We start from the raw sequence: 27,619 nt of genomic DNA, 5'->3' as shown, positions 1-27,619 counted from the left end.
TAGTAAAATGTAATGACTTTTCAGAACAGTGATTATGATATATTCTATATTGCTATATTGATCCAATTATAAGTATTCTTATGCCTTAACCAATCAGGTGGAACCAGCCACATTGATCCAATTACAAATATTCTTATGTCTTAACCAATCAGGTGGAACCAATCAAGTAATACACTGAATCAATGTAAGACTTTGTAATGTAATCATTTTCATGTAATGATGACAGTGGAATCTTATCTTTTTTGTAGTTTAAAAGATGTTAAATTCATGACTCAAAGAACATATATAATATAAGATGCTTTCTCAAATGATATCCCACATACAGTTTTCTAAAAATTATAAACTGTTCAAATCTTTTTTATACTTGCATACTAATTTATATGTACAAAAATGTAGGGTATATTTTTGGGATAACCAAATAATATATGTACCATAGTTATTTCATCTGAAACTACATTTCTGATCTCTAGATAAAATCATTATAAGAGATTGTTCAACAAATTGGAAAGAAGCAAGCACTTTTTTAATTATACTATCATGCATCCATTTGTTTACTTGTTTTATTGCTTTATACTTATTTCAGCAAGTTCTGAAAAGCTAACCTACGAGACTTTGAATTCTAGAATAAATCTTGTAGAATAGTACCAGTGGATTCCAGGAATTCAATCAACCAAGAAAATCAAATGAAAAACGATTTTATTATCGTGTTCATCTTATCAAGGATATTTTCTCAGCTTCATGGTGAATTATTTGCTTCTGAAATCCATTTTATTTTTTCTTAAATATAAAAATATGTAAATGTATAATTGCTTATAAGACAGCTATACACCAGAGTCCAAATAATGTAGCTGTAAGCAACTATATTATATATCACAGCACGGCCTCCAACAATGAGCAAACCATATTGATTGTTATCGATTGTTAAGCAAAATTGCAAGTAAGAAAAAAATAGAAATAACAAACCTGGTGCATGTGGATAATCTGTTCCCCAAATTGTACATGATTTAAATTCCATTTCATTTTCTGTTAATGTCCCAGTTTTATCAGAGAAAATATATTCAATCTGTCCGAGATCTTCTGTGATGTTTAAAGCTCGACACTCCATCCTTTTATCACTTTTCTCATAATATAAATCCAGATCATAATTAATAAAGAAAACTTGTCCTAGTTTGACGAGTTCTATTGACACATATAAGGCTAATGGAATCACAGTCTGAAATAAAGAGAAAATAACTCTGAAAATTTTCTGAATAGAATAAAATATGTGAAAAGATAATTAATTGGATGTACCATCATTTTCTTGCAGCCTTTGAATGTATAATATATACCTTCATGATCTAGACTGTTGGTCACTAGTACTTTACATTAAGAATGTTAATTTTATTCATATTTCAATGTAACTGCTGGGATGGCTATGGGCAAATGTTACAATTTCTAACTAAGAAAAAAAATATATTATAAATATTTTTGACCTTTTTCATCAAAATTTAAAGTTTGCTTAAAGAACAAACAGCAAAACAGTGCCACATCAACGAGGACGTATATCATTTTGATCATTCAGCTTTTCATGTGTTTAGATAGTTATACATCATTGGCTTTCAATATTTGTCAGTATGAGCCTTCACGAAGAAAGTAAATCCAGAAAAAAGCTTCTGACACAACAACTTCATAAACTGTTGTTTCATTTTATTTTCAATCTCAATGAAAACTATTAATATTTACAATCATTAGTTTTCTTGAATTGTACAATAACTTTTTGTTCATTTGCGTGAATAGCCATCTTAAATATTAGCCAATAAACAGTAACAACTCAGAATCAGAAGAAATATTTCTAAAACATTATGTCTCCCTTCGTCCTAAGGGAAACATAACAACAGCAGTATAAAAAGTCAAGCTAACTAATTACCATACAAGAATATCCTATTGTAACAAATGTCGATGTAGATAGTTTAATAAGTCAATACCCATAAACTGTTATCACAGAGATATGTCTCGTCTTTTTGTCATTTTGATAATGCAAATGATGAAATTAAAATAGCAATACTTTAACATGTAAGTTATGCAAATATTCAAAGTCAATGAACCATGACTGAAGGTACATGGCTATATAATCTCCATGGAAATGAGATAGACCAATGCTAATACAACTGCATACCAAATACCATTGACTTATTATAAGTGGTTCCCTTTAAACAAACCTAAACACAAACATTAACTTGTAAACTATGTAAAAGTTTCAAAGTCAATGAACCATGATGAGGGGGTGGGGCTATATAATCTCCATGGAAACGATGCTTGCAAATGCCAATAAACTTGCATACCAAATATCATTGACTTAACATTAGCAGTTCATCTTAAACTGATCTAATCACAAACTAATACATGTAAACTAAGCAAAAGTTTCAAAGTCAATAGACCATGACTGAGGGGGCAGGGCCAAATATTCTCCATGGAAATGAGATGTGCTAATGCTTATACAACTGAATACCAATTAACATTGGCCTACCACTAATGGTTCCCCTTGAACTGACCTAATCACAAACTAATACATGTAAACTAAGCAAAGTTTTCAAAGTCAATAGTCCATGACTAAGGGGGATGAGCCAAATATTAGCCATGGAAATGAGATGTGCTAATGCTTACACAACTGCATACCAATTATCATTGACTTACCACTAACGGTTCCCCTTAAACTGACCTAATCACAAACTAATACATGTAAACTAAGCAAAAGTTTCAAAGTCAATAGACCCTGACTGAGAGGGCGTGGCCAAATAATCTCCATGAAAATGAGATATGCCAATGCTTATACAACTGCATACCAAATATCATTGACCTACCACTAATGGTTCCCCATAAACTGACCTAATCACATACTAATACATGTAAACTCAGCAAAGTTTCAAAGTCAATAGACCATGATTGAGGGGGTGGGGCCATATAATCTCCATGGTAATGAGATGTGCCAATGCTAATACAACTACATACTAAATATCATTGACCTACCACTAGTCACTATAAACTAGACCTAATCACAAACTAATACATTGTTGATGCTGCCGCCGCCGGAAACACCATACCTTTGTTTCACTTTTTGACTCCATCAAGGTGAGACAAAAACTATAAAATCATCAAAATCTTTTAGTCTTTTAAGATTTTTTTTGAATATTCTTGTTTTAAATGTTTTATCACTGATTTCATTATCATGGAATCAAATTTCATTTCATCTTATAGCAAATATACTGATATTGATTTTTTGGAAATTGGATATTATTTGAAATATATGAAAGAAAGATAACCTTTTGTTTCATTTAGCCACACATATTTTTTCATACTTTTAATGATTTTAAGAAAAACATTAAAATGCATTGATTCAGATTAATTGCTTACAAATATATACAGTACCATGATATAAAATAACCATGTAAGCATGGGCAACTGTATATAAAATGTAGAGGAAATGTTGATGACAGCAAATATGTTACCTCATAGTCAAAAGGAAGCCCTCCACATTTTATAAAAAAAAATCAGAACTCCTTATATCTTGGATACCATTAGTTTGAGTGTTTTTTTTTAATAATTGGGTTAATATGAAAAATTTTAAATTTACTTGATGAAGAGAAATGCCTCCTTTCAAAACTAAAGATACCCAAAACTATACTATTGTATCTGTATCTAAATCTATTGATCAGAAAATTTAATTGTGGCAATGCTTAAACATTGTGTATAACATACTTAAGAGTTTGAAGAAAACTCAAATCAGGATAGATTAGAGGAGGGACAGTCTGTTCGGTTATTACTCCCCCCCCCCCCCCCTTTTCCCCTTTTATGTAGTTTAAAGAAGTTGACAGTATGTACCTGGAATAATATAATGTAGGTAAAAAATACAACAAATCCCTGGAAATATGGATTATACCATTCCTCACTTTCAAATGGGATAAAAGGGACTATGGTACTGTCCTCAAAGGCTCCTAACCATACTGCACTCACTGAAAAGAAAAAAAGGCATATGATAGTTTTAACTATCGTCATGATCGTAGGAGGGGTTTAAAAAACAATTTTATCATGAATTCATATGATAATCATTTACGTTAAGCAAGGTTATTGCAGTATAAATTATCAAAGTAAGCTAATCTAATCCACAAGTCAAATGATATGTCAAATGTCAGAGAGATCTATTTTCCTATTATTTATAGTAACTGTTAACATGTTGGTATCAAATCTCATTTCTATACTCTTCCTTTGTTATTATATATACCAGTTTATATATTCAATAACTAAGAAATCAAATTACTAACTTTATTTTTGAGTATTCAGAATGTAGAAAAATAAGTATGTCATAACTAAAAAAGTACTGGTATTATCTTAATTAGAAACATTACTACAAAAAATCATTATACACATTGAGGATCACTTAAAATTGTATTCTTTCTTCAACATATGTATCATATTTATATCATGTATAAATAACTGCAAGTCTGAACATGTATCTTTTTTTCTATATCAAAAATGTTCATGCATTGGTCAACCTTCAAAAAAGTTACCATTAATTCAACTGGAGAGAGAATGGTCCTAGTGACAGCCCTACAACCATTTTCACAAAAAATCTAAATACAACTGCCTTAAAGAAAATTCTCATTTAAACAGATAAGATATTTTTAGATATAACAATTTATAAAGTTTTACTCACTGATTGCTGAAAGAAAACACATCAACAATAACAAGACAACACAGTAAATAACGTCACGGTTTATGCGTCTCTCTAATTTGCTACGTTTATATCGTGGAGATCTGTTATTCAACATTGCTTTCGTTTCATGACCTGAAAAATAAATTCAAAAATAAATTTGCAAAAAATAATCTGAAATTACAAACAAATGATATTTCCAAAAATATCTATCATATAAAGCAATTAATGTGAACTAGGAAACAAAAATTATGCTCTTTGGGTAAAATTCATCCAATAGTAGTGAATTTTTGCCTGTTAAAAACCTCATTTTGCTTTGTGTGCCTAACTTTCTGAGGTCAGTATAACTAAGACTTAGGTTTATTTCAAACAGCATTTTAATCATAGTTTACAGAGTCTTTTTGTCTTGATTGTGTATGCATTTATGATATATACAGTCACTGACTGTAAACAGGCCTGTCATACCTGTCTGTTAGGAATGTTACCTATAATGTTTTGAGGTGAATCTAGTTATCTTGCATATTATATTTTGGCATTTTAAGACAAAATAACTTATTTCTAAGGATCGGTGTCTGAAAGTGCATGCCAAATACAATAAAATACACATACACAAATGGATAACATTTATGTTACATCATTCAATGAAATCTGATCTTATAACTGAAGGTAAGAAGAGAATATTTTCTAACTTTGGCTACTACATTAAATTTGTAACTTGATCCTATTAAAAATGGGAAAACCATTTATTTTCACGACATTTTCTATAACAAACCAACTCAGGTTGTTAATTTTCTCGTTTGAATTGCTTTACTTTTTTCATTTGGGGCCTTTTATAGCTTAAAATATGTGGTACGGTGACCTATAGTTGTTAACTTCTATGTCATTTGTTCTCATGTGGAGAGTTGTCTTGTTGGCAATCATACCACATCTTGTTATTTTTATAACAATAAACGTTCAGTATGATAAAAGTCTAGATAATATTTCTACAAGTTCTGTAAGAAGAGACTGTTTAAGCATGTTAAGAAAGCTTTCACAGTAACAAATTACCTCCATATACAACCATTCCCTCTATAAAATCTGTGTTCCTGATAGTACATCCCCGAAGTAACAGATTGTCTTTATTCAATGGTACTTTTTTCTTTCTATCTGGTCCATGTTTACTGTAAGATTATAAAAAAAATAATGTCAAAGAAAAACCTAGAAATGATACAAATATTCTGTAAATCTTGTGCTTTATATTCATATATATGATTATAATCGCCATAATTGTTCAAAAACAATTGGAAAGTAAAGTTTTGTCATGCAAGTAAGAATCCTGTTAACTTCCAGAAATTTTTTATTGAAAAATAACGAAGAAGTATCGTTTCAGAATGAGATGGCAAAGTTTTTTTGGTTTGTATTACTTATCAGCATAATTTGATTAACGGAAAACTAATCTTATTTGGCAGTAAAAAAAGAAATTCAAATAAGGCTTTAAAATGTTCAAAAACACACTCCTTTGTATTTAAAAAAACTATAAAAGTCAAGACAATAGCATAATACTAGACCATTTCTTTTTTCTATAAATATTTTTAAACACAAAACCTAACTATTGAATAATCACATAATATAACGGTAGTAACTTTGCAATTAGATATTCATTACAGTACTTATACATGATATATTGTATTGTATTTAGTATATTCTATTAAACTTTAAAATCCTATGTATTTTAAATGTAATAATGATTTATTTACAATAAATAGCCTCCTTATTTTATTGTTTATTGTCATCTGTGTTTACATTAAATTATTGCATATACCCAGTATCTGAAAATTGATCCAACCCCACAGGCTTAACTGACAATAATTCAATACTGATCTTATCTAGATACATGTATGTAACAGATGGTGCATGTAAAATTTCTTAACAGGAAGAAAAATAAGTTATATTACAGTTTATCTTAGTACAACTGTACCTGGCCTGGGTTTCACAAAAAATCTTACGACTTAAATTTACCGTAAGTATACTGAATTGTTAATGACATACGATTGATTTAAGTCGGAAGATTTTTTATGAAACAAGGATAAGGTTGTTAATATTGTAATTATACAAAAGTAATATTTACTGTTTTTTCACATGAAATAATTTTCTACGAAAATACAGTAACATTTTGTTTTCACAATTTGAGTGACTTATATCTGAAAAAATATATATATAAAGTGTAATGGGAATTTGAAGATTTATATAAAATGTCATTCCAATTCTACCAATGAATAAAACATGACTATTAGTAAAATAGAACTCAAACATTCAAGCAGGAAGAATTTCATCATCTATGGAATGCCCCTTTTAGGAGAGAGAAGAACACACATGTTAATTCTTGTTTTAGATTTTATTGTGTGTACACTTAATCCTATAATTACATGTAATATATAAATGCTCAAGGATAATCTGATTATACAAATCCTATTGTGCATACCAGCATTACAACAATTCAGACAAAACTACACTGTTACATCACATACTTAATATTATGTATGGCATGGTGATTGAAAGTATGGATCCATGAATTATTAAAATTATATTATAAAAAAAACCTAAGTATCCCCATAGATAACAGAAGTAGGAGAATGGTTGATATTCCATCAATTTTATTTTCTCTATGAGTACATTGTAAATGTTTGTTTACATTCTATATGTATTTTGACTTACATATAACCAGTGAATTTGTATATTTCTGCATTAGGTAAATCACATTCTACTTCATAGCAAAACTTTTCTGGTTTAAATTTGTCCTGAAAAAGAAACAGCTAAATTAGTAAAATTATAATTACCAGTGTATAAGAACAGACCTAACTCTAAGTAATAGAACTAAAATATTTTTTTTTTACAATTTAATACCTGATACAAACCAAAGGACTATCGGTGTTGCAATTCATTTACTGAATGGCAACTAAAAGAACCCTTTTTTTTTACACTTAATTGAATCATAGTTTTTGCATTTACCAAAACTATTCAGCAAAAGCTCATCCTTATAAAAAAAATTATTGTGCTTCACTACCCCTGTATCACACTGCTCAGTATAATGGCTTTAGGACATGAGCAAAATTTTCAACAATGTAGCAATGCATGAGAAGTTATCAAGCACTCACTCACCAAAAGGGTTCACATTGAGGCTCTGGGAAGATATACACCGATTATCAGGTTGTCTGCATATTGATATTGTAAAATATCAGTTGCAAGTCACAATATGAAGCTTTTGGTCAAGTGAACGCAGCGAACAAGTTCAAAAAGGCTTCATGTTGTGTCGAACAGCTGATATTTTACAATATCACATATGATGAAAATCTGACTTTATCAGATTGTATTTGTGTATTTTACATGATAGAAACAAATGTTTTTCTTTGTTTCACCAGTAAACCAGAAGATGACTTGATAATTTCCACGTCACTCAGTGATATGCCGGGTCGAAGTAATTGAGGACAGGTAAACATATTTCACGCCACAAAGCCGTGATATGTAATTTTATGAAGAGCTGAGCAGAATGATACAAACACATTTGGATCAGTAAATATCAGTTAATGATGACCAGTAAAACTTTACAGGATCTTAGGAAAAATAATTTTACTGGACATTTAGTCCAGTGTTCTCCCCAGGGCCTTTTAGCATCATGGTAATATGATGCTATATTTCATGAATGTGATGCTATCTGAAGTGGTTTTCTTATAGATAGTGTTATGGATGTGGTGCTATAATTTTTAGAAACAAGATGGTATTTCAATTTCCCCTGTTTACCAGGATGCTAAATGAAATATCTGGGGAGAACACTGTAGTCCAATGAAGTGTCACTAATGACTGAACAGGTGGTCTTCCCAGTGCCTTTTAGCATCATGGCCATGTGATGTTTTACAGTTTATGGTTGAATGTGATGCTATATGAAATGAGTTTCTTATAGAAGAGAGGTGAAAGATACCAGAGGGACATTCAAACTCATAAGTCGAAAATAAACTGTCAACGCCATGGCTAAAAAAGAAAAAGACAAACAATAGTACACAAAACACAACATAGAAAACTAAAGACTGAGCAACAGGAACCCCACCAAAAACTGGGGGTGATCTCAGGTGCTCCAGAAGGGTAAGCAGATCCTGCTCCACAAGTGGCACCCGTCACGTTGCTCATGTAGTACAAACCTGGTTATAAGTCTAATTCGGTAGGTCACATTCGGGAATTGTAGTCACGACATGAGGAACATATCCGCTACCATCTGTGAAACAGATATTCCATAACGGTCAACCAACTCGTGATGGCGTCCGTAAAACTTACAAAGGGATGATTTCAACTTCACCACTTGGAACTCTTGGTTTAATAGCTTCCTTGTGAGCAGCAACCCTCTATCAAGGAAATCATGATAGGAAATACAAGCCCTGGAATGTCTTATAGATTGTGTTATGGATGTATTTCTGGAAACAAGATGATATTTAAAATTCCCTGTTAAACAAGATGCTATGTGAAATGTGTGGTGAGAACACTGACTGAACTTGACCTACTTTCATTGATTTCCCTAATGTCTGACAGTCCTTCCATCTGACTTTGTGTTTTGGATTCTGTCACCCTTTTTCAGTAACTACTGATAAACATGATTATATATACCAGTAATGGATTTTAAATTATTATCATTCTTACATGCAAATGTTTAATTATTTGAGATCATTGTTAATATCTGCCTAAACTGTCAAATGCATGACTTTAAAAGAAATAACTTATTCTTTATCATGAGGTGTCAGGTAACTGTCTCAGTGTTAAAGATTGCTATGTAAATTTCCTGAAATATAATCTCCTAATACCTGCACCTGGTAATGATATTGATTAATTGCAATAAGCTAAGTATAATCCTGGTCTTAAATCACACAAAACTCAGAATATACCAAGAATGGTAATTATATCATGTATATAGGTTGGATTTAATATGCATGTTTATTTTATATGAAAGGTTGATGATCATAAAGGAGACTGATAATATATCATATTAATTCTCATTAACAATTCAATATTTAACTATTTAAGAAAACACTTATACATGTTATATGTTAGAATGATAATAATTTGGTTAAATTTTTTTGATTTTTTTTTTACCTTAACATGTTTATTGAGCTTAAAATTTTACCATTGCAATGACATTTTTATCAATGAAGCATCAAATATGTTTGCTTATTTAATATTTTTGGAACTCTGACAAATATTAGGTTTGAATTGTAAGCCAATCAGACTTTAAATTGTAAAGTTCATTTTCTAAAAACCTTGTGTGTTGTTTTGTTGTTTATTATGTTAAGAAATGTCTTGACCTATAATTTTACCAATTTTAGAATGCATAAATCGTGACAGATCTAGCTGATCATGATGATTTGTTAAAGTTGTATTTAATGTTCAATGTATATCAATCCTGTGTTAATTTACAAAGTATAGAATTTTTTGGGGGATTTTAATCTATCAAAATTATGGAATAATATATGAATGTGCAAGAGCATTCAAAAATTACACAAATATACACTGATTTGCTATCTAAATTTAAGACAAAATGAACATCTACATACAAGTACACATATGTGTAGGCATTTCAAAGATACATCTTTTCACTCATTTATTTAAAAAAAAAATTTTTTTTTTTAATTCAGGAGGTACATGGGTCAACATCTAAACTGAGATATATTTTTGTTTATTAGACATACACAAAACATTTGCACTGCATTGTAGGAAGTGTAGATGAAAATGGACTCTCCACCCTTTAGAGGAAGTGCAATGAACTCTACTTAAATACAGACCTATTGGTATTCACACACATTTTGCAGATTACAATTGAAATTAAAACCAGGACATAGTTTAAATCTTTTATTTTCAAGTTATCACTTTTTAAAAGGATAAAATGTTATTTCAACTTCATAAAATTGATAAGAAAACTTCAAAATCTGCTTTAAATTCATGCTAAGACTTTTGCCCAAATAAATTGTAAATATATATATAATGTCTAAAAATAACAAAATCAACATTCAATCTATTTAGACGTGGATATATATATAAGTCGAGTGGTCTAGGGCATCGGGCATAGTGCAAGGCGATTAGTAGCATGAGTTCGAATCCCGGCCAGGAAAGAACAAAAAATTTGCTTCCGCAAATTTACAGATCTAACATTGTTGGGCTGTTATTTAGACGAATAAATATATACATTGTAATATGGTAGTCTGAATATATAGGTGTACTGTACAAATATCATATAGGAGTGGACTTTACTTGTATACATTACACATTTAAATGGAATCTTAACTTTACCTTTAAGTGTCAAAAATTGGAACTTCAATTTAGAAAATACCAAAATGGACATGTCACAGATAAAGGTTAATTCCTTAGCCCTTTTTTACCTGTACCAATTTGATTTGATCTGAACCCTTAATCATATATATTTGAATCACTCTTGCATAAAATATAGGTCAACCACATACAAACTGTACAAGGGTTATTCTTGTGTAAGATGTAAGTCAAGTTGAGCCAGTGTTTTTATTGACTTCTGTAGTTACCATAGATACATGTACATGCATAATCATTTCAAAAATATCCTTTCCTCTATCATGTATATGACTTGCTTAATATTGATGAAACTGTGCATCAGTCATTCACACAACAAATATAAGTCAAGGTCAACCAATCATAACACAGACTTAGTTCTATCAAAGATGTATATACATGAATATTTGTTCACTTCTGTCAAACATCCATTTACAGTCACTCATGGTAAATACAAAGAGTGATGCCTCAAGTCTGAAGGTGACATTAGAAATCAGGTACCCAATTCAAACATAGAACAACTATTTAAAACTATACTGAATTTGATTAAAGTCTGAATTCTAATTACAATGGTCAATTCTCATCTTGATGTTAAAATGCAAACAAGAGAAATGTGCAAATACAAATGTAAATCATTGATATTCACTGTTATTGGGAGTCGGAACAGTGATCTCATACAAAAGCAGGTAAATACTGACTGTTTTAGAGAGGTCACTGTTATTGGGAGTCGGAACAGTGATCTCATACAAAAGCAGGTAAATGCTGACTGTTTTAGAGAGGTCACTGTTATTGGGAGTCGGAACAGTGATCTCATACAAAAGCAGGTAAATGCTGACTGTTTTAGAGAGGTCACTGGTATTGGGAGTCGGAACAGTGATCTCATACAAAAGCAGGTAAATGCTGACTGTTTTAGAGAGGTCACTGGTATTGGGAGTCGGAACAGTGATCTCAAACAAAAGCAGGTAAATGCTGACTGTTTTAGAGAGGTCACTGGTATTGGGAGTCGGAACAGTGATCTCATACAAAAGCAGGTAAATGCTGACTGTTTTAGAGAGGTTACTACTATAACTAGTTAACAAATATATTGAAACTTTTGGACATATTTCAAAGATGTCTGTTTTGTTTTTATTTGATACATATGTTGTTGGGTTGCTGTAATTGGCATATACCCTACATCTACTTTTACAATTTAGATTTTTAGGTCTATTTCTCATCAGAATGATTATGAATTCTCTTATGATCAAACACTACAAATGTACATATGTACATAACTGTGGTACACTCTATCTAAATATAGCATTAGATTAAAGACTTTAATACTTTTTATAAATTTTAAAATATATGGTTTCAAACAATTGTTCAATGCATGTATATGTCATACTCCAATGTTTCATTCTCACATGATACAATAAATTTTATACTAAATAAACAATTGATCAATAAACATGTCTCCTGTCTTTGTACTACATACTAGCTATATTATTTATATCATGTATATATATCAATAACGTAAAATAAAGTCAGCTAAAATGTTTTAAAGGCAGTAACTTTAATAACAATTTGAAAAGAAAAATATTTCTTGCATTTTAATCAATTTTTTCTTGATGACAAAATGGCTGCTTGCGATACAAGTGAAACTGTACGTGTTAACGCCCAAATGGATCACCAAAAAAAATAAACAAATAAAAAAACAACTTTGTTATTGAGCACATTACAGGTAATAAATTAATTCAAAAGACCAAAAGTGGTCTTCACAATACTTTGGGTGTAGGGCAAATGATAACATCATTGTCATGATTGTATAAACTCTACTTTATAGTTTTTGATATTATATATAATCAACTGTAAAAAAGGAGTTCTTTTATTAAAATCAGTCTGTCTAAAATACTGTATAAAATAAATCAAATATAATTTGGTATATTATACATTTGTGTATGTATTTCATGTATTTTTTTAAAAGGTTTAACTTGAATCACAAAAAAAATAAAAGTTAATATTAATATAATTTAACTTGCTATCTAAGGGAAACCATATCAGGAAAATATCAATGAGAAGCAAAAGAATTTCCTTATTTGTTTTTTGTTTTACACTTGAAAGTCATTGAGCACATTGTATAAAACACTTAATGTATAAGTATGGGAATTAAAATAAACATAAAAACACATCTCCTGTCTACTTCCTACATGCACTTTATGTGTCAGCAAGGTTATTTTCACCATTATAGATTCTAACATTGATCATGAGGGTACTTTGCTTATGAGAAAATCTAATTCCTTAAATGTTTCTGACCAATACAGAAAACATCTCAAAGGTAAAGGAACAGAGCTTTACTTACAGTTCTTAACTTAATTTGTAGGAAGTTCAATACAGCATTAATTAACTATTGATTTGAGAAAAAAAAGCAATATGTCTAAATAGCCACATATCTTTGCCACAAACATTTTGATGATATGAGCATCACCCAATTAATCTTAAGACAAATTATAGAATTCCAAAAATGTGATAACAGAGTTCTCAAAATCTTTTTTTCTCTGGTGGTCCTTGAAGAAAATCTGCTGGTCCTCACTATTTTTCTATTGCAAAATACCAAAATTGAATCTGTCCTTTGCCAAATTTTGGTGGTCAGGACTTTTGGACCTATTCTTTTCGAGAACTCTGCCAACAGGTAATTAAGTCATCTGCGAGGCAAACCACTGCTTAATTAAATGATGTTTTCAAATGGATTCAACTTTTTGTCATAGTTCTCTATTAACAAAAATCTTTCAAAAAGGGCCAACATGTTTTAAACTTACTTATCATGGTAATTACCTTTATTTGAAGATCATTTTTGATAAATATTGTCCATCATTCACATCAAAGGAGAGAGGTATCATAGGACCACTTTTGGCACTTGAATTTGAAAATCACAAAGTATTGTAAATCAATCCGATAAAACTCTTCAGATATATACAAGCCATTAGTATGTCACAAATTAGTAATAATACATGTACATGTATATCAGAATTTTCCCTCACATATTTGCAATTAGCATAAATACACCTTGTAGCATATATCTCATAATCACTCAGAAACAGGGTTGGCAAAGTATTACCCGCCCGGGAAAACCCCGGTGGGCAAAACTCCCAGAAACGGGTAATACTGAGCAATAAGATTTTTTAAGCTTATTTCAACACAAAATAGTAAAGACTTGTTGTAGTTTCATAGTATTATAGCTAAATATATACCTTTTATACAGATAACCATTGAGAGTCATTTCTAGAAGATTGAAAATTCAATTTTATTCTCTTTTCCACTAATTCTATGTAGGCAGAATACAAGATTTGCACATTTTATGATACCTTCCAAGCATTGTTTCAATAATCCAAACTTTGAAAAAAATGCATTTTATTGCAGTGTTTAGTAAATAAATTTAAATTGTTCTGCAATCATATTGCTAAATAAACACCCTACAGGGTCATGTTATTAACCCCTATAGAAATGAAAAGGCTGATTATTGTTATATAAACATATGTGTTCTAATCTGAATTATTACTTATTAATTAGTGATGTACATAAAATTATGTAAAAGTAATTTTTCTTACATGTATATTTAAATTGTTAATTCTTAATATTAGTTATATATATTTGAAAAACAATGAATTCTTTGGCTTTATGTTTACAGTTTGACCAATCTAGACAGAAGGGTGATTCAGTAGATTTTTAGGAGAATTATTGAGAAAGGCTTTTTCCATTAATATTTGTCTAATGTGTCTTTATGTACACTTGTCTCAGAGTTGCTAGAATAATACTTTCTCAAATAAGAAAACTTATTTATAAATCAAAATATGTTTATTAATATCTTAAATGTATTGCATTTGTGTTTGATCACTGGATCCTCTCTAAAATTCAGGCCAGAATTTTATATTACGCAGTATTGCCCAGAATTACCCGGTAAAACACAGTAAAACATGGATTTTCCCAGTATTTCCCACTGGGCTGGGCAATACTCATAAAATCAGGGTTTTTGCCAACCCTGATCAGTGATAATTAGAAAGCAGCATCATACTTGATCAAAACAAGACCACTACTGGGTCTGGACCGACTACGCTGCATGCAATCGATTGAGGTAACATGTGATCCCGAGCATAACTGATCATTCCCAGACCAAATAATAAATCATTCCCTTTCAAAGAAGCCAAGAAAACTTTGACAAAACTTTTCCTTGTAGATTGAGTGTTGTAAAATTTCAAACTATCGGCAAACAGGAAGTGGCTACATATCAGATGTAAAAATTGCTGACTCATCACAACTCATCATTATCAACCTGCAGACCAAATATTTAATTTCGTATTTTTAAATATACAAAATATATATGGAAAGGGTGGGGTACTAGATGTCTAAGCTGCTCATCCCTACTATAAAAGGATAGAAGTGGCCCCTACGACATTATCACATCTCCATGTTCAGTGAACTGTGAAGTCAGGGTCAAAACTTTATATTTTTTTTCCATATAGCATCCTGGTAAGCAGGGAAATTTGAAATATCATCTTGTTTCTAAAAATTATAGCATCACATCCATAACACAATCTATAAAATAATCAATTCAGATACATGTAGCATCACATTAAAGAAATATAGTATCACATTACCATGATACTAAAGGTATAGAACCACTAATTCGGGCCCGGTCTGAAAGAACATACAAGAAAGTAGTACATATTTCAAACAAAATAGTTCCTACGCATAGCTGTAACTTTTAAAATTTGTAAAATATCTGGGTAATTTTGGTATCAAATGAAAGCTGAATGACTGTGGACCATTGTAGAACCTTTGTGGAATAATTATATCAAATAATAAAAAAGTTTTATGAAATTGAAACAGGAGGGTATTTATTGCCTGATTCTCAGATCTGAAGTACCTGTTTTTGTACTTCCGAACTTCCGGGAACCAGTGCGGTCTTATATGCAATTAAAGGTATGATGATTTTTCCAGCAAGGGTTACCAGAAAGTATTGTTTTGACATGGAATGAGTGTCACTTTATTTGAACTTAAAACGAAAGAGCTGTGAAAGCTTGAAATTAAGGAATTTAACATAGAAAGCAATGGGACCATTAATTAGTGGTTTTATTCCTATTACAGGAATCTGCACGTGCACCCTTGACATTGAGGTAAAAAATTTGAATATTTTTCTGAATATTTTTGAATGATTTATCAAAAATGAATATTGAGCAGTGGAAAACCATGCAAAAAGAGAGAATTTTCAATAGTATTACAGTGCATGGTCCACACAACTGTTGGACCTGTGATCTGGGAGGGAAGGGGCAAAAATATTCAACCCTGTCTGTAAAAATGCCATGGGAAGAGAAGAAAAAAACTGTCCTTAGCCATAGATTTGCATACATGATCTTCAATAACAATTTTGAACTGTCAGAACATTTAATGGATGTGTCACATTTATGTCACCAACCCCATTGTGTGAACCCTGGGCACCTATCTTATGAACCACATCATGTGAATATGGACCGACAAGTTTGCAGTGGAATTTATCCACTGCGCTGTAAAAAGCACGAACCGTACAAAGACTGCATGTTATAAAATCTGTAAAGGTAGAAATAAAAGTAAAATTAACAATCCATATACAGAATATTCAATATTTACAAGTAATTTTATACAATCAAACAGGGCATGCTGAAAATTAATGCTTTCTGGGTTGTCGCTTTGGATATGACTTGTCATGGGTAACACACATTCTTTTCATACAATTTTTATCATAATTTGGATCAGCCATGCCTTTGCGATAAAATACAGGCTGCGAATAATGTATCGAAGCATGCAAACGATACTTTCTGTTTCGACTGATTGCACGTTTCAACTTTGCAACATGACTGCGTCGATATTTGTACATGTATAATTCATGCCTATCTCTCTGTTTCAGATTCATGAGTACTTTTGGTGCTGTGATTTTAACACCAAGCTCTTCAGTGAGCAGGAGAAGAGAATTTGCAAATCTATGATTTCTCATGTGAACTGCAGCATGTGCACGTCCTGGGAAATTTCTGGAAAAAGTCACATTCTTCGGATTGCAACGACTTAGTGCACGATTGAATGCTTCACTTTTTTGTGTCGAGGTAAGAAACCGTACAATATTTAAACTATTGGTACCGAGTAAAATTCTTATACAGTTTTCAACTTTGACTTCATCATCACATGTCATTCTACATGTGCTACCGTTCGGAATAAAATTCTTTATCCAATGATTTGAAGGCAAACCAGCACACACATAGGAGTTAACCTTACAAGAGGATCCACAATAACCTTTGTAGCACATTATTATAGTTTTAATTACTTCAGGCATGTGCTGCTTAACTTTATACAGTTCACCCTGATGCACAGTAAAGCTTTGATTTAATTCTGCAACACACCTTGCTTTAATATCAAGTGCAAATCTATTCTTGAGATTGGCCTTCTTTGCACCAGAAAAAAGATCCGGACTAAATGTGCACCTTGTAATAGCCCGTTTCATAGTTGCTGATAAATGTCGAACATCACGAAGTGCTTCAACATTGATACCGTGAACTTGTTTGACACCTTGATATGATTTACTATCACCATCAGTTGTTATATGGGAGATTTACAAGTAATCACTGATCTCGGTTGCACAAGAACTACTGTATACTGCCTCATTACCAATGGAGGCATCTTCAGCTATATTTGCTGTGCACACACCTCCATGATTTGGACATATAATTTCAATACCCTTCCCTCTCAACCTAGTAGCAACACTACAGAGTTTATTACCCGTAAATAGTGACACAATTTGTTTGGTCGAAGTATTATTTTCCGACATTGTGCACACAACCTGAGTACCAGCTTGAAACGGTGTAGTGCCGCTATTTATGAGAGGGTTGTTATATCGACAGTCCGATTCAACTCTTACAAGTTTTTCATTAGATAGACCACATAATTTATTTTCCTCAACCAAATTTCTCCTTATGTCTTGCATACTTGCTTTATTCAATTCCTCTACCTGTTTTGCAACTTTGTTTGCAGTCTTTTGCATGCCAGATGAGGAAGGTGGAACCATATTAGAAATCATAAGAATGTCTCTAAAGTTTTTATTTGAGATCGGGGAAGTTATCAGACCACACTGAATCTGAATATTCAGCTTTGCTGACTTTGGACCTCTTTTGTTTGTTTCAACAAAATCATACAATCTGTAATATTTGCTAACAAAATCACATTTTTGGCATTTTAGCCTTTCACGCCAAACGCAACCCCACTGTTTTTCATTTTCTACATCAAATTTTAAGTCACCTTCACAATCTGAGTTATAAAGTATATGGTTTCTAATTTCAGAATTGAAAAGTGATTCTACATGTTTAGGAGTGTACAATTTATTGGGACAAGCATCAGAAGAGTTATTAGCAGCCTGAAGGTACTTGTCAACTACATCAAGATTCTGGGGCTTTGGCCGAAGGATGACCTGTTCGACAGGAGTTCCATCAACATTTTCAATTGTCAATATACCATTTGAACTTTGTCTTACTCTGCGGTCAAAGACACTTTGAGAATGCCGACAAAACTGATTTTTCTTAGATATTTTGATAAATTCAATTTTTTTACCTTTATTCCAAGGGACATAACCCTTTTTGAAACCATGAATTTTTGACAACTTACTTCTTTTGCGAGTCATTATTCCCCTTAAAACTGCTTGAACTGACTTCTTCTGCTTGTCAAATTGTAGTCAAACTATTACTCTCCAATAAAAACCATTAGAATATGTACAATATTTTATTTTTTAACAATTATAGCCTTAAATTAGACCCCTACCTCTGTTCTGATACATGGTTTAGAATTTATACCTGCTGAGGCAAATACATCCTGAGAGCTGATTATTAATTGGATTTAAAGTGACATATGGTAGTTTAATCTCAAGATAAATTATTCTTTCCATTTAACAACTTTTTATTTAAACAAAAATAGTTGATTGGCAATAAAATTGGCATAAGATCTGGAACTTTAACATTTTTTAACAAAAATTTCAAATTAAAATCAATTTAATTTAAATTTAAATGATATATTTTTAGAATTTTATTGGCTAGTTTGATGAGGTAAGGCATACGGTGAGCTAATAATGAGAAAAAATTACACTTTAAACCTTTTTAGACATTCAATTTTGATGATCAATGTGTCTGGTGAACTACCCAATTTTAAAGACTTTTGTAATGAGAATCAGCAGAAATAGGGGACTTAGTTTTTTCAATTTTTTTCAGTAACCCTCTAATATAAACAAGTGAAATTTTAAAAACATACTCAGAAATGATTGTGGAACATGACTGATGCATTGAAATCCTGTTATTTGAGCAAAAGTGCTGTTATAGGTATAGAACCACTAATTCGGGCCCGGTCTGAAAGAACATACAAGAAAGTAGTACATATTTCAAACAAAATAGTTCCTACGCATAGCTGTAACTTTTAAAATTTGTAAAATATCTGGGTAATTTTGGTATCAAATGAAAGCTGAATGACTGTGGACCATTGTAGAACCTTTGTGGAATAATTATATCAAATAATAAAAAAGTTTTATGAAATTGAAACAGGAGGGTATTTATTGCCTGATTCTCAGATCTGAAGTACCTGTTTTTGTACTTCCGAACTTCCGGGAACCAGTGCGGTCTTATATGCAATTAAAGGTATGATGATTTTTCCAGCAAGGGTTACCAGAAAGTATTGTTTTGACATGGAATGAGTGTCACTTTATTTGAACTTAAAACGAAAGAGCTGTGAAAGCTTGAAATTAAGGAATTTAACATAGAAAGCAATGGGACCATTAATTAGTGGTTTTATTCCTAAAAGGCTATGGGGAGAACACTGATATAATCTTCTAAACACTTCTTTAAGGTTTTAAAATATCTAAACCTCACCCAGTTTCTACCTTTTAATGGTTGCATCACAAATACATATTTAAAATTCTGGTTGATATATTACAAGTGAGCTGCTTGATCCCTGTCAACTTAGGTCCTCCCTTCTTGCCTTTTTAAGTTTACTTTTAATTTCTTCTTGTTTATTAGCAACTTTGCATACATTTACAAACAACTATTAAAGATCCTGAAATGTGTATGTATGTCATTGACTAAAATCAATACCAATCTATTAGATCATACAAAGTTATTAATTTTTTTTTACTTTTTAAATGGCTCTTGTCTAAAAGTTACATTTCTAGTTCTGATTTAAACAAAGTCCTTATCAATTGTCTCCGATACCTGTTATTTGTTCAGCTATGTCCTACTTCCTGACCCCTGTTAATACAATTACCTGATAATCAATGCCTTCTACTACTTGTCTTTGCTTCAGATTTGTCTCTCCGTCTAAATTACTGGTTTCTACATGACACAGACCAGCGCGATCACTGCTGTGTAATAATAATATATCAGCTGGTATGATTTCATCACATGATAAATGTACAATATCTCCTGCATAGATATCCTTCCATTCTGTCTTAACATACCGTTCATCCCCGTCACTGAAACAAAAATAATATAGTTCTTATAAAATGTATGATAAAAACAATTTAGAATAATATTTACGAAATGATTTACAAAAAATGTTTATCATGCTACGGACAGTAATAAGTGTTATGGTTTTGGTATCTAATTTCCAGAAAATCATTTCAAAAAGCTTGCATTGTGACTCTGAAATCATAATTAGATATAAAGTTTTATCCCTTCCCATGGCCAGCAGTAGTACTTGTTCAGTGCAATGAATAGCAATGATGAGAAGATGTACAAAAAATTTAACATTAAAATGATATATATACCATGTATACTGTTGTTGATTTTTTTTCTATGAACAAAAACATGTACATTCAGATTCATATCCTCATTCCATTATGCACTTGGTAGGAAAACTACCGTATATCATTGTATATAGGGTCTAAAGAGAAGGTATGTACATATCTTTAATTCATATAAAGTTGTAAACTGAATATTACATGAAAATCACAGGAAATATGAGCTTCTCACCATTGTTTTTTATTTGAACAAATCTGTGTCATTTACCAGAATGGAGTATCATTTGTAACAAATCTTAATTGAATTGAACAATCAGATTCAAATTTTTTCAAATAACTTTCTGGAAGCAAATAAAAAGTGGTACTAACATTTGTAACAGTTTCTTATAACACCTTTTACATGAACACATACTTGCACATATTTACCAACATAAAGAAAGGAAGTTTCCAGCACCGGACTTTCTAAATTTTAATGTTTGCCTGGATTTTATTCTTTATATAATTAGCGGTCAATGAAAGTGGTCTACCATAAGGTGTCTATAGAGGACTTTTCCTGTTTAATATTGTGTTGTTATTTGGTTGCGGTCTCATTTGGTTACAAATTTCTTAACCAAGGCGTACAAAATTTTACTACTAGATAAATATATATATGTATCAGTCATGATTGTACTATATATAATATATGGTGATCAGTTCATTCTTGAAGTCATACGACAGTACCATTCACATGATTCATAACATTAAACATGGTAAAAAAAAAATGAAAGTTCAAAATCAGAAATACAAACATAATCATGATAGTTAAACAGCAAATACATAAATTACATGTATTCACCACCAAAAAAGACATGTTTTCTCACTGGGTTCCGGTAAACACTTTTCAAATGTACATTTGTTAAATTCATTTTTATGCTGAAATGAAGAAAAAATATATTGCTTAGATTTCAATATAATATATTATAACTGACATTGACTAAACACTAAAGGATATCCTTATAAGAAAATGATATAAATCACGATAAAAGCTGATCAATGTCTATTGTATTGTATAGGCCAAAAAGAAATTTATGTCTTATATCTGTTTCAGGTCTACTGACAGACCAAGTTTGATCACTGACCAAAAAAACATTAAAGAAATAGCATTTTGTGTTGATTGAGAAGACTACAAATTCTACTTCCACTGGATTATTCAGTCAAATTTTTCAATAAACAAAACAAGTTTATTTCTTTTAAATTTTGACGGACCAAGAACTTGGGGTAGGAAACAGACATATACACATGTACAATGAATTTGTTTGCCCTATACAGGATTTAGATAATACTACTGTAATTACGAAAGTTCTTTAGGAATGTTCTGCGATAGGCACATTATTTACAAAATGCAATGTAATTAAAAAACTAAAATTATTTATTCATGTTATTTGTGTTGTAGTTACTTGAACATGTATTTTAAACTTTCCTAAAAATTGATCAAATTAAAGATTTATACTAAATAAAGTTATACATGCACTCATATTTACATGTGTATTCTTCAATTTCCATGCCAGAAGTGATCACAGTAAGGATATTAGTGACAACAACAACAACAAAAAGATTTTTCTGTGAAACATGTTATTTTATTTGCGTGTAAACACATGAAACGTGATATTAAGGGCTGTCTCATTTAACATTTGATCACTCTGCAGAAGACTTTAGAACAGACAAAGTGTAAGTACATCTACCTGAATACATGTACCCAAGCTGACCTTGATTTCAAAAATCAATAAGTAAAATGTTATTACAAACACATGTATTACATGTATTAAATGAACTGTAAATTCAGAAATTATTGCAAGGTTTTATTAATGTGTATAATGTGTTTGGGTGAGTATTGCAATAATCATGAGTATCTGATTCATATATCTGTATGCAACTTTTCTTGAAATCCCAATAATTTATCTCCCATTTTTGTCTATTCTTCAAAATTCACAATAATAAATGCACACAATAATTTCTGAATTTTGTATACAAATGTATGTACAATTTTGCTATAACTTCAAATAGGTATATTGCACAGTAAATGCATAGTGGAACTGTTTAGTCTGCAAAACCAACATGCACATTGTTTCATCACTTGTTTGTGATAGTTGCATAAAGCGGTTTCACCAAAAATGTGTTGGACTAAAACATGCTCCCAAAAGCACATACTGGATGTGTAGAAGCTGCCATTGTAAATAAAACAAGCATTTTGAGAGTTTTGCATGGCAATACATATATAGTCCCCTACCGGTTAAAAGACCAAGAACCATTACTCTGCATAAAATCATCAGACTGGAAAAAAATTCGAATTTGATCTGAAACTTGTCATGATAAAACTATATACCAATTATCAAATCAATATCTTCAAGCATGACAAAAAAAAGTGAGGAAAACTGATTATTTCAGTGAATTTTCTAAGTCCAAGGACAATAGCTCTGAACAAAATCATCAGACCGGAACAAAACTCGAACTTGATCTGAAACTTGTCATGATAAAACTATATACCAATTATCAAATCTTCAAGCATGACGAAAAAAGTGCGGAAAACTGATTATTTGAGTGAATTTTCTAAGTCCAAGGACCATAACTCTGCACAAAATAATCAGACCTGAACAAATTCGAAATTGATCTGTAACTTGTCATGATAAAACAATACACCAAATATCAAACCAATATCTTCAAGCACGAAGAAAAAAAAATGTGGAAAACTGATTTGCCGGACTGACAGACCGGAATGACAGACAGACAGACGGACTGAGTGCAAACCTCAAGTCCTGCTTGAATTTCATCAGTAGGGGATTAATAAAAAAAGTGTACGCAATGTTTACGAATAAAACTTTTCAAGTTTGTACAGTATTTAAAATACATATTACTAGTCCCAGCATACATTGAAGTGCATTAACGTAACAATAATACAACATTACCGTAGCAGGGCCTAATCTAGGATTTTGGAGAGTCCATGAGAGAGTAGGGAGAAGTGGTCAATTTCTTGGAGAAGTGAAATTCCATTACCGTTTCGGTTATAGTGTTTTCGTGCTTTTCACTAACATGACCAGTCAGGGGTACTACTTAAACAAGTGATTTCATTATCACCTATTTCAGTGATTTTTTAAATTCAGTTATCACCTATTTAAGTGATTTTGGTGTTTCCTTTGATCTTCAAATGCTTATTTCATTGATTTTCCATATTTTCACAAACTTTTCTATAATTTTCCTATATAGATCAATTATCCCTTTATCTTTGGATAGCAATTTCACTAGTGCGCTTGGCCAGTAAGTTAGTGCGCTAAAGCTTTTAAAAGTACCCTTGGGAATTGCTCTGTAATCAAATATTCATTAACTACTCTTACTATCAGACAAAGGTCAACAATATTAGGTAACCTGATTGGTTTTCTTTATAGTTAGAATGATTTATTTCAAGGTTATGTCCTGATCTACAAATTATTCCAGTTTTTGCATATTTAAATAAACTGTAAAAACTGACAGGCTTATCAAGCAAAAGACAATTTCTGCATGTACATAGTTGTCTTTTCAATGGAATTCTTGTCTTTTTACCAATAAAAAAATCAAGCTTGTGGGAAAAATATCAAAAAAATGTTATAAACACTTATTGAAGTGATTACATTTTAACTTCTCAAATTACTTGTTTCAGTGATTTTAAAAAGTCTGTGCAAAAATTTTTAATATTTCACAGCCAAAATCACTCAAAGAAGTGATTCTGAAATCACTTGTTTAAGTAGTACCCCTGACTGATGACTAAGGAAATTGTTTTATATATGCAATAAAAAATATACTTTCATTTTTTTCATATGATATTATACAAAATGTATATATTGAAAATTCTTAATTTAAAAAGGGTTAGACAATATTTGTTATTTATTTATTCATACCATTTATACTGTCAACTTGAGTTTAAGTTAAAATAAAATTTGTTGCTAGGGACACGAGGGAGTTGTCTATTATGATGCATTAAATTCATGTGCATCTGCCTCAATTTATTTTTAAAAGCCCAGAAAAATATGACTCCCAGTTTATCTGATGAATTTTACATGACTGGGCAATTTAACATGTTTAATGTATATCACCACTTGTGAGTTGTCATTATTTTGTAAAACATTATTGTATGTCCCGGACATCATGTCAGTTGTAAATTGAGATTCTCGTGAAAGATTGTAAGCCTATAGATAATAATAATAATAATAATTCTTTATCTAAAGAGGGTTACACAGTTAGCTATAACACTAATCTTCCCTGAGGCCCTCATAAAATGCATTGAAATATATATATAACAAACAAACAATTACAAAATAATAAAACAAACACACACACATAAGAAATATCAACTAAGAAATTGATATGAAATATACAATTTTCAAAACATGTAAAAAATGATGAATTCATATATAATAGTATTGGCATCATTTAAATTACCTCAACAATATTTAAAGTTTAAGTAAGCGTGTGAAAATTAGAATGCATATAAAGTTACACAGCTTCTTAATGTTCCAACAAATAATTTTTTAATTCTTTTTTGAATGAGCTTGTACTTGAGGTTGATTTTTTCAGGGATATTGGTAAGTTATTCCATAAAATAGATCCTGAATATATAAAAGATTTCTTATACAGCTCTGTTTTGGCTTTTGGAACTTGCAATTTTTTGCAAGACATATTCCTCAAACAATATTGGTTTATTTCTGGCATTCCTTTAAATTTTTCAGTTAAATATACAGGACTTCATTCTTAAGGCATTTCTGCATCAAAACAGATTTATGGTATGAGATTCTGTTCTCTACAATCATCCACCCAAGCTGTTTAAACATCTAGGTGCTGATGATGAAAGTGGATCAGCATCTAAAATTAGTCTTGCAGCCCTTTTCTGCAATTTTATTATTCTTACTAGCTCATTTTTAGCACAACCACTCCAAATAATACAACAATAATCTATCAGTGGGAGAATATATCCATTATAAAATAATTTATTTGAATCAATATTTAGAAATTTCTTGATCTTAGAGAGTAAATGAAGTCTAGATGATATTGATGAACATAAGTAATTAACATGGCCTGTCCATGACAGATTAGAGTCAATTCTAACACCTAAAAGTTTTTCAATTGATGATATTTGAAGAATATTATTCTAAATAGTTAGAATTAGTTCTGCTGGATTTAAACGTAGCCTTTGTCTTGTACAATGTACCTATGACCATACATTTTGTTTTATCCGAATTTATGAACATGTTATTTTCATGACACCATTTTTCGACACATTGGAGATCATCTTGTACTTTTAATGAAGATATCTATCAATCATATATTAATTAAACAATAAAGAGCTAATTCTACATGTATCATTTCTTTTATACAAGATATCTTCCTTATTAACGAATTGGTCGTGAAAAAATGCACTGCTAATCACAAGCAGGCCATGTGTCGTACGTTTGCAATCACATTATCCATCAGCTATCTTTCTACCTTTTATATTTCAATTATTATTCAATGAATATAAATAAATTGCTTTGCAGAGCGCAGCTGGATACGACCCCAGAGGTCCAACCCTGAAAGAGTTGGGGCAAAAATGGACACAATATTCGCACTTGATACAGGTCTGATTTTGGATTGTAATTAAATATTTGACACAGAATAACTGTAGTCAAAGAACTTAAAATTTGTTATATGATTTGAATTTATATTCAATTTTTTGCTTTTGTGCAATACACTATGCTGTTGCGAATTGTCCATTAACCAGGAAACCCTTGTTTTTCCCCTTTTTTTGCCCCTAATTCCTAAACGGTTTGAGCCATAACCCCCCAAAGCCAATCCTAACCATCCCTTTGTGGTATGGAAACTTGTGGTATAATTTTAGAGAGATCCATAAACTGTTCCACAAGTTAGTGTCTGGAAACTAGAAAAATGCTTATTTGGGCCCGTTTTTGGCCCCTTATTCCTAAACTGTTAGGACTATAACCCCAAAATCAATCTCAATCTTCCTTTTGTGGTTATAAACCGTGTGTCTAAATTTCATAGATTTCTAGATCTATTTACATTTACTAAAGTTATTGTCCGGTAACCAAATGTATTTGGACGACGTTGTTGACGACATGATAGCAATATACGACCGCAAAATTTTTTGCGGTCTTATAAAAATCTACCGTTAATTCCCACCCTTAACCTAATGAATAGTACAACTGATCAACTCGTAAGAAATATAAATAAAATAAATCAGCTGAGTGATTTCGCAACATCCTCAGATGAAAATTATCGTAAAATGATAACTCAAAAAGGCGCTCAGTTTCCAGTTTGAATAGTTTTGAATGTTACATCCGAGGATGTTCAAAGTTGCTGTTGTATTTATTTCATTTAATCGATGTCAGTAACAGTCCTTGGTCGTTTTGAAAATCTCAATTTTCCTTGTCAGTCGCCAATTTTGTTTACCTGTGTGACTTGTAAATCACAAGTTGTCTTCCTTCACCGATTTTGATAGAGATTTGACTTCGCTATGAAGTCAATAGGCTGGCGAGATTTAGCGATTTTCAAAATTCTTTGGCGACTTAAATCGCCATTTCACCGGCAAGATCATGGCCTGCGTAGACACAAATATAACAATTACTTTTTTATTATTGTTACATTTCAACGTAATGGTAGCCAGTGCCAACTTCCAAGTATTAAATGCCAGGATGTTTCGAATAATGTATTATAAAAGACAATTGTTTGAACTTGAGATATATATTCTCCTGTGACTTGTCAGGTGTCAACACAAGCAAAACTAATTAGCGATCATTAGCCACATTCCTGATACATGTACATGTACCCCTAATAAGCATTAAAAC

At 31.2% G+C, this 27,619-nt stretch overlaps 1 protein-coding gene and 1 long non-coding RNA gene across 5 annotated transcripts in view; one reads left to right on the top strand and one right to left on the bottom strand.

Annotated features, from left to right (window-relative positions):
• Positions 1 to 27,619, bottom strand: part of LOC127716118 (phospholipid-transporting ATPase VD-like) — a 56,770-nt gene that overhangs the window by 28,047 nt on the left and 1,104 nt on the right. For all 4 annotated transcript variants that reach the window (XR_007988766.1, XM_052222200.1, XM_052222199.1 and 1 more), the window contains exons 2-7: positions 20,300 to 20,507; positions 7,382 to 7,464; positions 5,735 to 5,847; positions 4,691 to 4,822; positions 3,859 to 3,989; positions 964 to 1,213 (exon numbers count right to left, since the gene is read on the bottom strand). Coding sequence is in view for 3 of the 4 variants with exons in the window: in XM_052222200.1 (XP_052078160.1) it covers positions 964 to 1,213; positions 3,859 to 3,989; positions 4,691 to 4,822; positions 5,735 to 5,847; positions 7,382 to 7,464; positions 20,300 to 20,507 (917 nt within the window). In the remaining variant the exon portion in view is untranslated. The remainder of the gene's footprint in view (positions 1 to 963; positions 1,214 to 3,858; positions 3,990 to 4,690; positions 4,823 to 5,734; positions 5,848 to 7,381; positions 7,465 to 20,299; positions 20,508 to 27,619) is intronic.
• LOC127716120 (uncharacterized) lies at positions 15,648 to 19,834 on the top strand. The gene is made up of 3 exons (XR_007988768.1): positions 15,648 to 16,152; positions 16,920 to 17,112; positions 18,341 to 19,834. It is a non-coding gene; the product is annotated as an uncharacterized LOC127716120 (long non-coding RNA).

This window comes from Mytilus californianus, unplaced genomic scaffold (assembly GCF_021869535.1).
Source record: "Mytilus californianus isolate M0D057914Y unplaced genomic scaffold, xbMytCali1.0.p SCAF_9, whole genome shotgun sequence".
Taxonomy (NCBI): Eukaryota; Metazoa; Mollusca; class Bivalvia; order Mytilida; family Mytilidae; genus Mytilus; species Mytilus californianus.
The sequence above is the reverse complement of the archived record's forward strand: the minus strand, read 5'-3'. Positions and strand labels throughout refer to the sequence as shown.